The 12,461-nt window shown below is 36.6% G+C and overlaps 1 protein-coding gene across 1 annotated transcript; it reads right to left on the reverse strand.

The window, feature by feature from the left end:
- Positions 1-279: 279 nt before the first annotated feature.
- LOC137387896 (short-chain collagen C4-like) lies at positions 280-5,744 on the reverse strand. Its single transcript, XM_068074409.1, has 5 exons — positions 5,678-5,744; positions 4,610-4,717; positions 4,347-4,487; positions 3,857-4,132; positions 280-482 (listed from the first exon to the last, which is right to left on the reverse strand). The coding sequence occupies exons 1-5, from the start codon at positions 5,742-5,744 to the stop codon at positions 280-282; spliced, it is 795 nt and encodes a 264-aa protein (XP_067930510.1).
- Between the last annotated feature and the right edge of the window lie 6,717 nt (positions 5,745-12,461).

The raw sequence follows: 12,461 nt of genomic DNA on the forward strand, positions 1-12,461 counted from the left end.
GATATCATATCTTGTTGTTCTTTTCTAGGTGCCCACAGATGCATTACAATGAGTAAATAAGAAAATAGGTGTGGGCTTTACCTTATTGAGTAAAACCTGAATGAGTAAAACACGTAATAATGATATGCATTTTAGAAATCTGGAATACAGGAGAACACAGAAAAAATTGTAGCTTATAGGAAAAAGCAATAGGAACTTCATGCGATGAATGTAGTCATAGCAACACAATAGGAAAGGTAAGTTCCACTTGGTTCAAATAGCCAATACAGTTTAGAGAAATCATCTAGAGCAGACCACACAAGTTAGAGGTGTATCTCCCACATATGGTGGACATTGTCCACCCTGACTACATTCTATGCCAACAAAATATATTCCACTTCCATCTGTATTGCTTTCTTCTCCGAAAATGTACTCTGGACTTTTATCTACACACTCAAATGTTGATGGGCTGGTACTCCTGTAGTATTCTGACATGAGGTAACCTGCAAAATGAATTATTCCTGTAGTTTTAAAGTCCTGAAATAGTTCAGTTAGCTGACAGATAATGTGTCATGTTTATGATAGATACTTCTGCCAGTTTATTGGTAATAAGTCTTTACATTCATAAACATAGAAAACTGCATTCTTGTAATTACTGCATCTACGATGGAGACTTATATTTTCATAGAAAATTTCCATAAATTTTTGAAATAGGTTAATGCCATTTATTTTATACTTCAAATTCCTTCTTAATTAAATATATAATTAAATATATGTATAAATTATGTATAATTAGATACTAGCAAGTAAGAGCAGAGGTGTGAACAGGGCAAAATTAAAATAGAACTGTGTCTGAATGATAAGATTTTAACCTGCTGATGACCTCACAGCAAGGGAAAACTGTCTGAAAGTAAACAGATTTTTCTGTAAAAAAATTCAGTTTGCTGATCATTCAGAGAAGCACCTTGCTGAAAGTTGTGCTCAAAATGTCAGCTTATCATGTCAATTTATAACTTGGGTACCCGTAGCAAAGGTATTTAAAAAAACGATGACGCATTTTTTCCCCAATCTTTGTCTATAGTATAAAGCCTTTTGGAACCTTCGGAGAAATATAATTTTTGGGAATTTTAAATGTTTGGTTGCAAAATTATAAGCATAAATGGTAAAACCTCTGAACGTGCAACGAACAAAAATAAGGCATCCCTTAAGGCTGGTTCACACTGTATCACAGCATCTTGGCGTTAATCTCACAATACATCTGTGATCACCTATGATAACAATGTTCATACTATGACAAACCTATTCATGTGTACATCAGTATATAGTTCATACAATGACAAACCTATTTGTGTGTACATCAGTATATAGTTCATACTATCACACATCTATTCATGTGTGCATCAGTATATAGTTCATAGTATGACAAACCTATTCATGTGTACATCAGTATATAGTTTATACTATCACACACCTATTCATGTGTACATCAGTATTTAGTCCACGAGGTAGTGCTTTCATTACATAGTTTGATATCTGAAAAAAATGAAGTACTAATCCCACAGCACCGATCATAAAGGGGATTTAGATTAAGCAATCCGCAGCAGCCAATCACCAGACGGTTTACTGTGCACATAGTTGACGAATAATCACTGAGGAGACAATTCCAACATACAGTGTCAACCAGGTTTTACATGCTCTCCCGTGCAAGTCTGATTAATAGTCACTGTTTAAACAAGATGTAAGTAACAAGATTTAGGTTGGTTTCAATCTCCCTACGCATACCCTGACAAAATATTGAAAGAAATACCCATCACAGCATTTAGTGGGTGATAGGCATTTGTATCATGCTATGAGATGAAACAAAACCTTAAACTTGGAGTTAAACTTTTTTTAAACTTGGAGTTATCCTCTACCTTCAGGGACGTGTGATCAATACGGTAATTACTCTATATATAGCCCATGGAGTGAATTCTAATAAAACATTTAGGTTTATGCCAAACTCATTTGTTATAAGACGAGTGTTCAATTGTCCTAGCCTAAAAACCTTACATAATTTATAATGCTTTATTTATATATCATCGTTAGAGCCCACCAACTCAGTTACTGTGTAGCCTCCTGTACCACAAACAAGGTAAAACCTCCGTCATTCTCTTTAAGTAGTTAAAAGTACTTAATAACAATCCAAACGCATCATATGTGTTTTTTCATGCATACGCTTATGTGTACCTCATGTGCAGCCGATGTGTACCTTTATGTGTACCTACATGGGTACATCATGTGCATCTCATGTGCATCTCATGCATATGTACATGTAGACCCTTGTGAGTATCATTATGTGTATTCTTATGTGTACCTAGTGTGCACCCCCATGCACAAAAGAAGTCTAAAAGCACCATTTTGTATTTGGCTACAATGGCTGATATCTAACAGAGCTACATGTACATGTATTGCTTGGTAATGGGCATTCTATTTTTAGTGCCAACGGCTATGGAGGTAGGGCATGCACATCTTTCCTCTGCAATATTTCACCTGATAACACCATTTTTCAATAACACCTGTAATGGCTGTATATAGACCAATAACACCTGAACTGGCTGTATTTAGACCAATAACACCTGTACTGGCTGCATATAGACTAATAACACCTGCACTAGCTGTATATAGACCAATAACACTTGAACTGGCTGTATATAGACTAATAACACCTGCACTGGCTGCATATAGACCAATAACACCTGCACGCATATTATATAGACCAATAGCACCATCACTGGCTTTATATAGACTAATAACACCTACACAGGCTGTATATAGACCAATAACACCTGTACCGGCTGTATATAGACTAATAACACCTGCACTAGCTGTATATAGACCAATAACACCTATGCTGGTTGTATGTAGACCAATAACACCTGTACTGGCTGTATATTGGCCTATTAAGTTACTTGCTCCAGTTCATTCCAAATTATTCATTCATAGTTTACTGTAATGAAAAAATATGTTGAGCTTATGAGTTTACTGTTTTTTTTATAAAGTTAGCCGACCATTAACTTACCTAGCCAATCAGATGCAAAATAAACTTAGGGCCGCACATACCAGTTTCTTTGTTTGTCTAACCAAAATCACGAAATGGACAACAAACACAGAAATGTTCGGCCGAAATTCATGGAAGTGATAATTGAGCTGTGCATGCACACCAAAATTGTTGACAAAACGCTTTTAATTTGCTAAACAAGTTAATAGCGAGCACAATTCTAGTAGCTTGCATGATTGGTCTAGTCCGAGACACGTTTTACGGCACACAATAAAAGTACCAGTGCAATTCAACATAGTACATACCATACGACTGACTAGATTGCGCTATTGTTGGTTCTTAATCCTTCGGACATCATGGTTACAAATTGTTTTCTTTTAATAATAACAGTTTCCTTTTTAGTAGCAAAAGTTCCGTTTTAAAACGAGTTGCCATCTTTAGCGCAATCAAGTCAGTTGAATCGTATTCACTACGCCAAGTCACGTTAGTAAATTTCTTGTGTGTCATGTTGTGTGCCTCTGACTATATAAATTACAAAATCTGCTAAAATTGTGATCGCTAATAATTTGTTTAGCCAACTAAAAGCATTTCGTTAACGATTTCGGTGTGCCTGCACAGCTCAAATAATTCTGCAAATTTCGGCCAAATAATTCTTTGTTTTTTGTTCGTTGTGTGATTTCGATCAGAACCAACAAAAAAATCAGTATGTGTGGCCAGACCTTCACACCGATGTCCTCTAAACAGACACAAACTAACAGGGCCTTGTACTAATGTCGTCTAAGGCTTATACCTCAGGGATCACCCCTGTAATCAGTCAATGTAACAATAAGATATTCACACCTTCATACTCCATACTCCATCCTTCAGCACAGCTCCTCATGGCTGGCACCATTACTACAGCAGGCCTCTCCTTAGTGTAGCACCTAGCACACGGAACATTCTGATCATGGGCCGCTCCATCAAACACCCCATAGTTCTTTGTCTCATATTCCACGCCCGCTATTGCAGTACCCTGCCAATTCCCTGTGAAGGATTTGCTGAATTCTGGGTCAAGAGGTAAGCACTGGTAGTTGACTCCGCCACCAGAATTTTGGTACTTGGTACCACTCATGAAACCTGACCATGAATATTGAAAACTCATGTTTTACAGCATATACAGTGTGATGGTTTGTACCCTACCTTGTCATGCAACATATGCTATAAAAGGGTTTGTAGTAGGTACAAAAACTCTCAACATGTAGTCCATATGGGGTTTGAGATATACAGTCAAGCCTTAAGCAAAGATCTTAGCACATGTGTATGGGAATTAGATTTTTGTTCATGTGTATACCTCTATACAAAAGTTCAGAATTGTTCCCACACATTGTTCGCCCCCATCTGGTGTACACAGAACCACCTTGAGTAGGTGCAGAGGTGCCTGGTAGGCCACGAGGTCCAGGAGGGCCTACTGGTCCTGGTGCTCCATCCTTACCTGCCAGATAAAGAAAAGCAGGGTAAAAAAAGAACATAGTAACTCAGATTAAACGGATATAAATCATTGAAAGTACATACTGTTAATATTAGGCTTAATTCCTTGTACATGTATAAACTTACCATCTTTCCCATCTGCTCCTCTGAAATGCTTCAAGTCACCTAAAACAGATAGTATGCTAGAACCAGCCATCATGCGGCTGATCTGAAGAGCTGCTGGTACATGATTTACTGTCACAGAACTTCTGCAAGGTTCTAATCGAAAGCTTCATGAAGCAATTATGTCATCACAGACATCTTACACATTATCTACAGCTTAAAAAACTGGCAAGATTCTTGCAAAACATGTATGTCTTTTTGTTGAAATGAACCGTAAAATTTTTATTTGAGTACTGTCATTAAATCTTTCAACCCTTTCTCTATAGTGACGCTTTATTAGAAGGTGACATTCAAATACAGGGTGGTGCTGTATTTTTTGTCTAGTTCATCAGAATTTTGGGCAGAAGGAAACCTGTCTGCAAGGAGAGCAATGCTAATGTCGCCTATATTTTGCACGCTCATTCAGGCAGAGTGACATTAATGCTGTTGGCCTCAGCATTTTTGCTAAACTGTTTTTCATATACGTCGCAGTATCAGATCGAGCTCAACAAAAGCGTAAGAAAAACATATTAGCCAGATACAGTTATAAATTATTTCGATGATGTCGCTTTCAAAATTTTATTATCATGAGCAATCTTTAAAGGAAACTTTAAAACAAAACTGTGAAGCTTTGGAATTAAAAACAGATTTTGATAACAATAATAATAGCTATAATAAGCTATAAGATAATGGTCGCCATAACAATGGCTGTTATTACATCTTACAGTGTTTCTGAAGAGTCTTCTCATCTTTCATCAAAAGGCACAAAATTTTTCAAATCAGATTATAAACCACTATATGTACAGACGAATCTGAATATGACAAAATGGATTTAGATCTTAGGGACTTCAAATTAGGGTGTAACTCTGACGATTGGGACACTCACTCCCTCAGGTACCGGGTTTTACGGTTTGTATTCTTGGCATCTGTTTTTAAGCTCGCTTATTAACATTATCTATATACACAATGTATAAGAGTAAGTAGATGATGTATACACCTTAGAGCACATGTAAATCAATGTGTAAATCTACCGTGATTGCATAATCCACTTACCATAAGGCAAGCTGCTGATTATCTCTCGTCTTTTCACACGGTTCTCTTTCATTTCTTTACCTGACATCTGTCTCGGAAAATAAAAAAAATAAAATTACTTGTCTTTTTTACTCCATAATCATCCTACTTAAAAAAACTGATTATTTTTAAATTTGCATAAAATTGTTATACATTTTATCAGAAAGTGTTGGTATGTTTCTATCATTTGCAATTCTTTTTGATGTTTGAGGCGATCTGACTGCAGAATATTTGGAGATTAAAATCGACAAAACTTGATTGTGTTTCAAACACCCAAAAGAAAGAATTGTGCAAAATAGTGTCACTAGTGGTTATTGTTGTGGTAGTTGATATTGGTTATTACGCTCAAGCTGTAGCATTACGCCCCTCTATTATGTCATGTCGGTCTGTTTGCAACTACAGGTGCCATAATCGCATGTTCGCTTGATCTGAGCAATTTTAATCACAATCAAAGTCTATCTATTTTAATCTTAAAAGATCCTGGCAGTCAGATCACCTCAAACAACAACATAAATTGCAAATGATACAAAAATACCAATACTCTTTAATAAAATCAAGCTACTAAAAAATTTTTGTAGGCTCACCTTTAAGTCGCACAAAAATATATTTGTCCTCTAAATTTAAGATCAGCGATTAGAACAGCTAAATTCTTATCATCTTTAGATTCTCTACAGTACACCTTAAGTCTACCTGCAGTACACTTCAAATCTACCTGCAGTACACCTTTAGTCTATATGCAGAACACCTCAAGTCTACCTGCAGTACATCAAGAGAAATATCGAACACCCACAGTTTACCTCGTAAAACTACACCTGCAAGGATAAGCAGGGCCAGATGTGGTTGCGCGCCCACAGCCGTGATACTAGCCGCCCACCGTACTCTAATACTCCGGGTGAGGCTCGGCACTATCATCCCACGGCCCCCACGAAATACTGCATGTGTTGGGGTCACTGCCCAGCGCTCTACCAATGGCTTACCACATCACCACCAGATTCCAATGACTCACTGTGGTGAACCACAGGGAGCTGCCATACACCCACACTGAATGTGAGCTAGGCAGCTCAGCAAAGGGTGGAGGGGCACAAACGCGCTCCGCACTAAGTCTCTCATCGCTATTTGCAGTTTACCACCCACTGCAAAAGAAGGCGGGGGAGGAAAGTCCAGAGGTATACGGCCAAAGGTCTCCCTTTTCCTAGGTCCCTCGGAGGATAACGCTGCTGGTGCGCCAAACCCATTTGATGCAGGACAAGGCCAGCCAGCGTGGGCAGCCAGGTCCCACACCAAAACCTATACAGTCGCCAAGCCTCAGCACATATACAGCACGTCAAACCTGACACCATTTATCGTCATCCCCTCCCACACAAAGAGTACGCCTCTCTTTATCGGTTGGGTTACTGAGGCAGGTCCCCTGAGGCGCCACTCCCAGGATCAACTCCATTGCTCTAGCAGGTATCACAAGGATTAGTGAGAGAGTCATAGTTACTCCCACCATTTACCTGCGCTACTAAAAAAATTTTGTAAGTTCACCTTTAAGTCGCAAAAAAATGTAATTGCCCTCTAAAATTAAGATCAGTGGTTGAAACAGCTAAGTTCTTATAATCTTTAGACTCTCTACAGTACACCTTAAGTCTACCTGCAGTACACTTTAATTTTATCTACAGTACATCTTAAGTCTACCGGTAGTAAAACTTAAGTCTCCTGCAGTACACTTTAAGTCTACCTGCAGTACACTTTGAGTCTATCTGCAGTACACCTTAAGTCTACCTACAGTACACTTTAAGTCTACCTGCAGTACACCTCAAGTCTACTTGCAGTACACCTTAAGTCTACCTGCAGAACACCATATAGTATAATGACCTAAACTAATGTAAAAAGTGTTCTCTTGACATTTCGAATGAAATTTGATCTAAACTGACAGTGGCTTTTTTATGAAGTTAAGCGAGAGAGAGTCAGAATGAAGTGAACTACTGTATATACCCACTCACCAGGTGTAGCAGTTTGCCTATCTCTTCTTGTATTTGCTCAAACCTTTCTTCACTTTCTCTCTGCAAATCTCGGAGTTTCTGGACCTGTTCCTCAACCTTTTCTAAAGGCTGCTCAGGTAAGGACCTAGCATGCCAAAACAGTAGGCAGACCAGCAAAGAGACACAAACAAGTGACTCCATTTTACTTTAAATGGTGAGTGCTCTTATTTGTGTTAAACCAGTTTTCAGCTTTTTTGTAGGCACCTTAAACGCTTGCAACACTTATGTATAGTGCCTCAGGGCTATGTAACTGGTTAATAGCAGGCAGCATTAGTATTACACATAAAAAATGTGCCTGATTGGTCCTTATGAAAAAACAGCAAGCATTCATGCACTGGAAGAAAATGTGTATCTCATACTGATGTTTCTCAATCTCTCACAATACATTCACATGAGTGCATAAAAAGACTTTCTGACAGAGAGATTTTTCAACAAGGCTCTCTTGAAAATACCAAAAGTTATTTTATGACGTTGAAAGCTCTGCAGGAACTCTTTAGGTACTGAACTGTCTGTATGCATACCCTTCTATTGAGGCGGGTTGACTAAGCAAATTACCTGCAGAAGGATAACTTACTAGCAATTGAAACTAATTCTAAGATGTATTATTTATGGTTTATAGTCCGAACCTCGACTGGTTTGAAACTCGACGAGTTTGTATATCGACAACGGTTGGCCCAATCTCGACAGCAGTTTTACAATTTTACCATCTACTATTTTCATAGTAAATGAGCGATTTATATGTAAAAGATTTATTTGCGCAAAAATATCTTGTGATCCATTTGATGCAGCACTCCCCAGCTTATGTAAGCCTAACAATATTTTGCCCAACCTAAATATAGAATGAATGCTAAAACAAGTAACAATCGTAAATATGGTTGACTGTTATGCTAGCAAAATGTTTTATTTGAAATCTAAACTTCAGTGAGTAGCTTTGATTTTTATTTTTTGAAGTGAGGATAGAACTGCAAAAAGACATTGATTATTTGTTGAAGATTAAATTATTGTAAAACTGCATCAGCCTTTGTCGATGTTCGGACCAACCTTTGTCTAGATTCGGACCAACCTCTGTCGAGATTGAGACTTGTCTAGGTTCGGACTTGTCGATGTTGGGACTGTTTCCCATTATTTATAAAGGCAGTTTTGAATGGCGGCTGCAGGGTGAGCAGGTGGTCTATGCCTAAAAGCTAGTGACATATCCAAATGATTAGGGGCTAACCAACAAGATAATTATTCCTTTTGATAATTGGATAAATTTCGCATAAAAGAACAAGTTGGTCACCATTCAGACTAAATAGTGATTACCGACTGAACAGAAACCAGCAGAATAACTGAAAAATACTCAGACTTGATATGCTGAATTGGTCTAGCGCGATGTGGGATAACAACCAATCAGAAATGACAGCGTTTAATCATGAACAATTACTAATTTCCCTTTGTGCAGTTTGCATCTTCAAATTTTTGTACTAATGTGCGATAAGATTTGTTAGAGCCTTTTGCCTGGTAAACAACTACAGCAATTAAAGCTTTGGACATCACTGAACACATTGTTCACTAGTAATCTTGAAAAAACAAAATGTTGTTCCGGAGTGAAATGTCTTAATATGCTAAGAGCTACAGGATGTTATCTAACAGCTGATTGGTCAGCTCAGCATTGTTACTAAAGTAAACTGCTATTAAATCTTTATCAGGTTGTTATTGGACAGTTTGTGTCTAAATTAACTAGCAGTGTGTATATACACAGAGTTATCGTAATATAAATTTTACTGAAATGTTAGAATATTTTTGCGCATTTGTTAGCAAAAATGGCATTTAATAAAATTAGCTGCTTACAGAAATTACAAAAATCAATAATTTTAAAACTTATTTAAGTAAATACTTTACTGAAATGTTCATGAGGAAGGTTAATCTTAGACAGATACAAAGCAATAACTCCTGTTCTGACAGTGATTCATTGCTCTATTGCAACTATCCGTATCACTCTATTGCAACTATCCGTATTACTCTATTGCAACTATCCGTATCACTCTATTGCAACTATCCATATCACTCTATTGCAACTATCCGTATCACTCTATTGCAACTATCCGTATCACTCTATTGCAACTATCCGTATCACTCTATTGCAACTATCCGTATCACTCTATTGCAACTATCCGTATTACTCTATTGCAACTATCCGTATTACTGGACAACATTAAAATAAAACTTGTTTTCTACCTTATTGCTTTGTGCTCTTATAATCGACAAAAATGTGAAACACATAACGTATGAAAACTGTAATGTTTGAGCCATCTGCTGAAATGATCACAAAATGGCTGACACTGAACTAGGGCTTTATTCCTTCTTATCAGTTGATGTAGGCAGGACTTTGTGTACTCATAAAAAATCATTCAACATCATATAACATTAGTGACTTAACTCCACGAGATAACAAGACAGCGATGTTAGCTGACATAGGTTGTTGCTATTTGCAGGCTTTAATTAAAGAGATAAAAAACCATTATGAAATATTTTAATTAGCTTTTATGTTGTCAGTGCCAGAGATTACACGTACACAATGCGTGTATATATTAAATAATGAGGGCTAGTCAAATATTGATGTTCATTAGTTGAGATGCCAGTAGTTTCTATGGAGTTAAGCTGATTGCTCAACATTGTCAGAAGTTTCAACAGAAACGAGTTTCAAAGCGTGTTATAGGGTCCTTTTAAGGCATCCACATGGTTCTCGTGAAAACATAAATAAAAGGTTATTGCTAAAACTTCATTCTTTGCTTAAAAAAGTGTGAAGCAATAATATTATATGCATAAATAATTTTTATTACTGATAAACTTGGTAACCAGTTTAATTTCAAATAGCATAGTTTTGTCTCTATAGATCTACAGTTATAGCATAGATTGTTGTCTCTATAGATCTATGGTTATAGCATAAAGTGTTGTCTCTATAGATCTACAGTTATAGCATAGAGTGTTGTCTTTATAGATCTACGGTTGTAGCATAGAGTGCTGTCTCTATAGATCTACAGTTATAGCATAGATTGTTGTCTCTATAGATCTACGGTTATAGCATAAAGTGTTGTCTTTATAGATTTACTGTTGTAGCATAGATTGTTGTCTTTATAGATCTACGGATATACCGGTAGCATAGAGTGTTGTCTCTATAGACATACAAATATAGCTTAGATTGTTGTTTCTTTATAGATACAGATGTAGCTTAGATTGTTGTCTCTATAGATCTACAGTTATAGCATAGATTGTTGTCTCTATAGATTTACGGATATACCGGTAGCATAGAGTGTTGTCTCTAAAGATCTACAAATATAGCATAGAGTGTTGTCTCTATAGGCGTACAGATATAGCTTAGATTGTTGTCTCTATAGATCTACAGTTATAACATAGATTGTTGTCTCTATAGATCTACAGATATAGCATAGATTGTTGTCTTTATAGATCTATGGTTATAGCATAAAATGTTATCTCTATAGCTCTACAGTTATAGCATAGAGTGTTGTCTTTATAGATCTACGGTTGTAGCATAGAGTGCTGTCTCTATAGATCTACAGTTATAGCATAGATTTTTGTCTCTGTATATCTACGGTTATAGCATAAAGTGTTGTCTCTATAGATCTACGGCTATAGCATAGATTGTTGTCTTTATAGATCTACGGATATACCGGTAGCATAGAGTGTTGTCTCTATAGACATACAAATATAGCTTAGATTGTTGTCTCTTTATAGATACAGATGTAGCTTAGATTGTTGTCTCTATAGATCTACAGTTATAGCATAGATTGTTGTCTCTATAGATCTACAGATATAGCATAGACTGTTGTCTCTATAGATCTACAGTTATAGCATAGAGTGTTGTCTCTATAGATCTACAAATATAGCATATAGTGTTGTATCTATAGACGTGCAGATATAGCTTAGATTGTTGTCTCGATAGATCTACAGTTATAGCATAGATTGTTGTCTCTATAGATCTACAGATTCAGCATAGATTGTTGTCTCTATAGATCTACAGTTATAGCATAGAGTGTTGTCTCTATAGGCACGCAGATATAGCATAGAATGTTTCCTCTATAGATTTACAGTTATAGCATAGATTGTTGTTTCTATAGATCTACAGATATAGCATAGATTGTTGTCTCTATAGTTCTACAGTTATAGCATAGAGTGTTGTCTCTATAGACATACAGATATAGCATAGATTGTTGCCTCTATAGATTTACAGTTATAGCATAGAGTGTTGTCTCTACAGACATACAGATATAGCTTAGATTGTTGTCTCTATAGATCTACAGCTACAGCATGAAATGTTGCTATGAAAAATGTTATGCTATAAAACTGTTACATTGGCCGCCTACTTTTAGTGTTTTAAATTATATTTCTAGCAAGACAAGCGCATGACAAGCAAACAAATTTAAAAACAGTATCATTAAAGCTAGGAGGTTTCTAACAATTTACATAATTAGTAACTGCCAAATTTGTTTCCAATTGCAACAGATCACTTTAAGGAGTTATTTGCTTCCCCAAGTCAATTAAGGCTATGAAATAGTTTTATGGAATGCTTGTCTTTGAAAGACTGCTTACAATCGCTTGCATATGCAATGAATCTTCTAGTTGTGTTGCATATTACAATATTACAAGCGTAGTTAGACTGAAACTCTTTATGTTTGCCAAATTAGACTATTGTGGTAACTACAAAATCCTAAAGTCGATTCGATATGCTTACTTGTGCAGTT

The sequence above is a fragment of the Watersipora subatra genome, chromosome 2 (genome assembly GCF_963576615.1).
Source record: "Watersipora subatra chromosome 2, tzWatSuba1.1, whole genome shotgun sequence".
Lineage (NCBI taxonomy): Eukaryota > Metazoa > Bryozoa > Gymnolaemata > Cheilostomatida > Watersiporidae > Watersipora > Watersipora subatra.

Excerpts from the sequence above, each read along its gene's own strand:
- LOC137387896 (XM_068074409.1), bottom strand. The coding sequence starts at position 5,744 with ATGTCAGGTAAAGAAATGAAAGAGAACCGTGTGAAAAGACGAGAGATA. Across the intron at positions 4,718-5,677 it reads AATCAGCAGCTTGCCTTATG|TAAATCATGTACCAGCAGCT; the intron begins GTAAGTGGATTA and ends GTTCTGTGACAG. Across the intron at positions 4,488-4,609 it reads AGGAGCAGATGGGAAAGATG|GTAAGGATGGAGCACCAGGA; the intron begins GTAAGTTTATAC and ends TTTATCTGGCAG.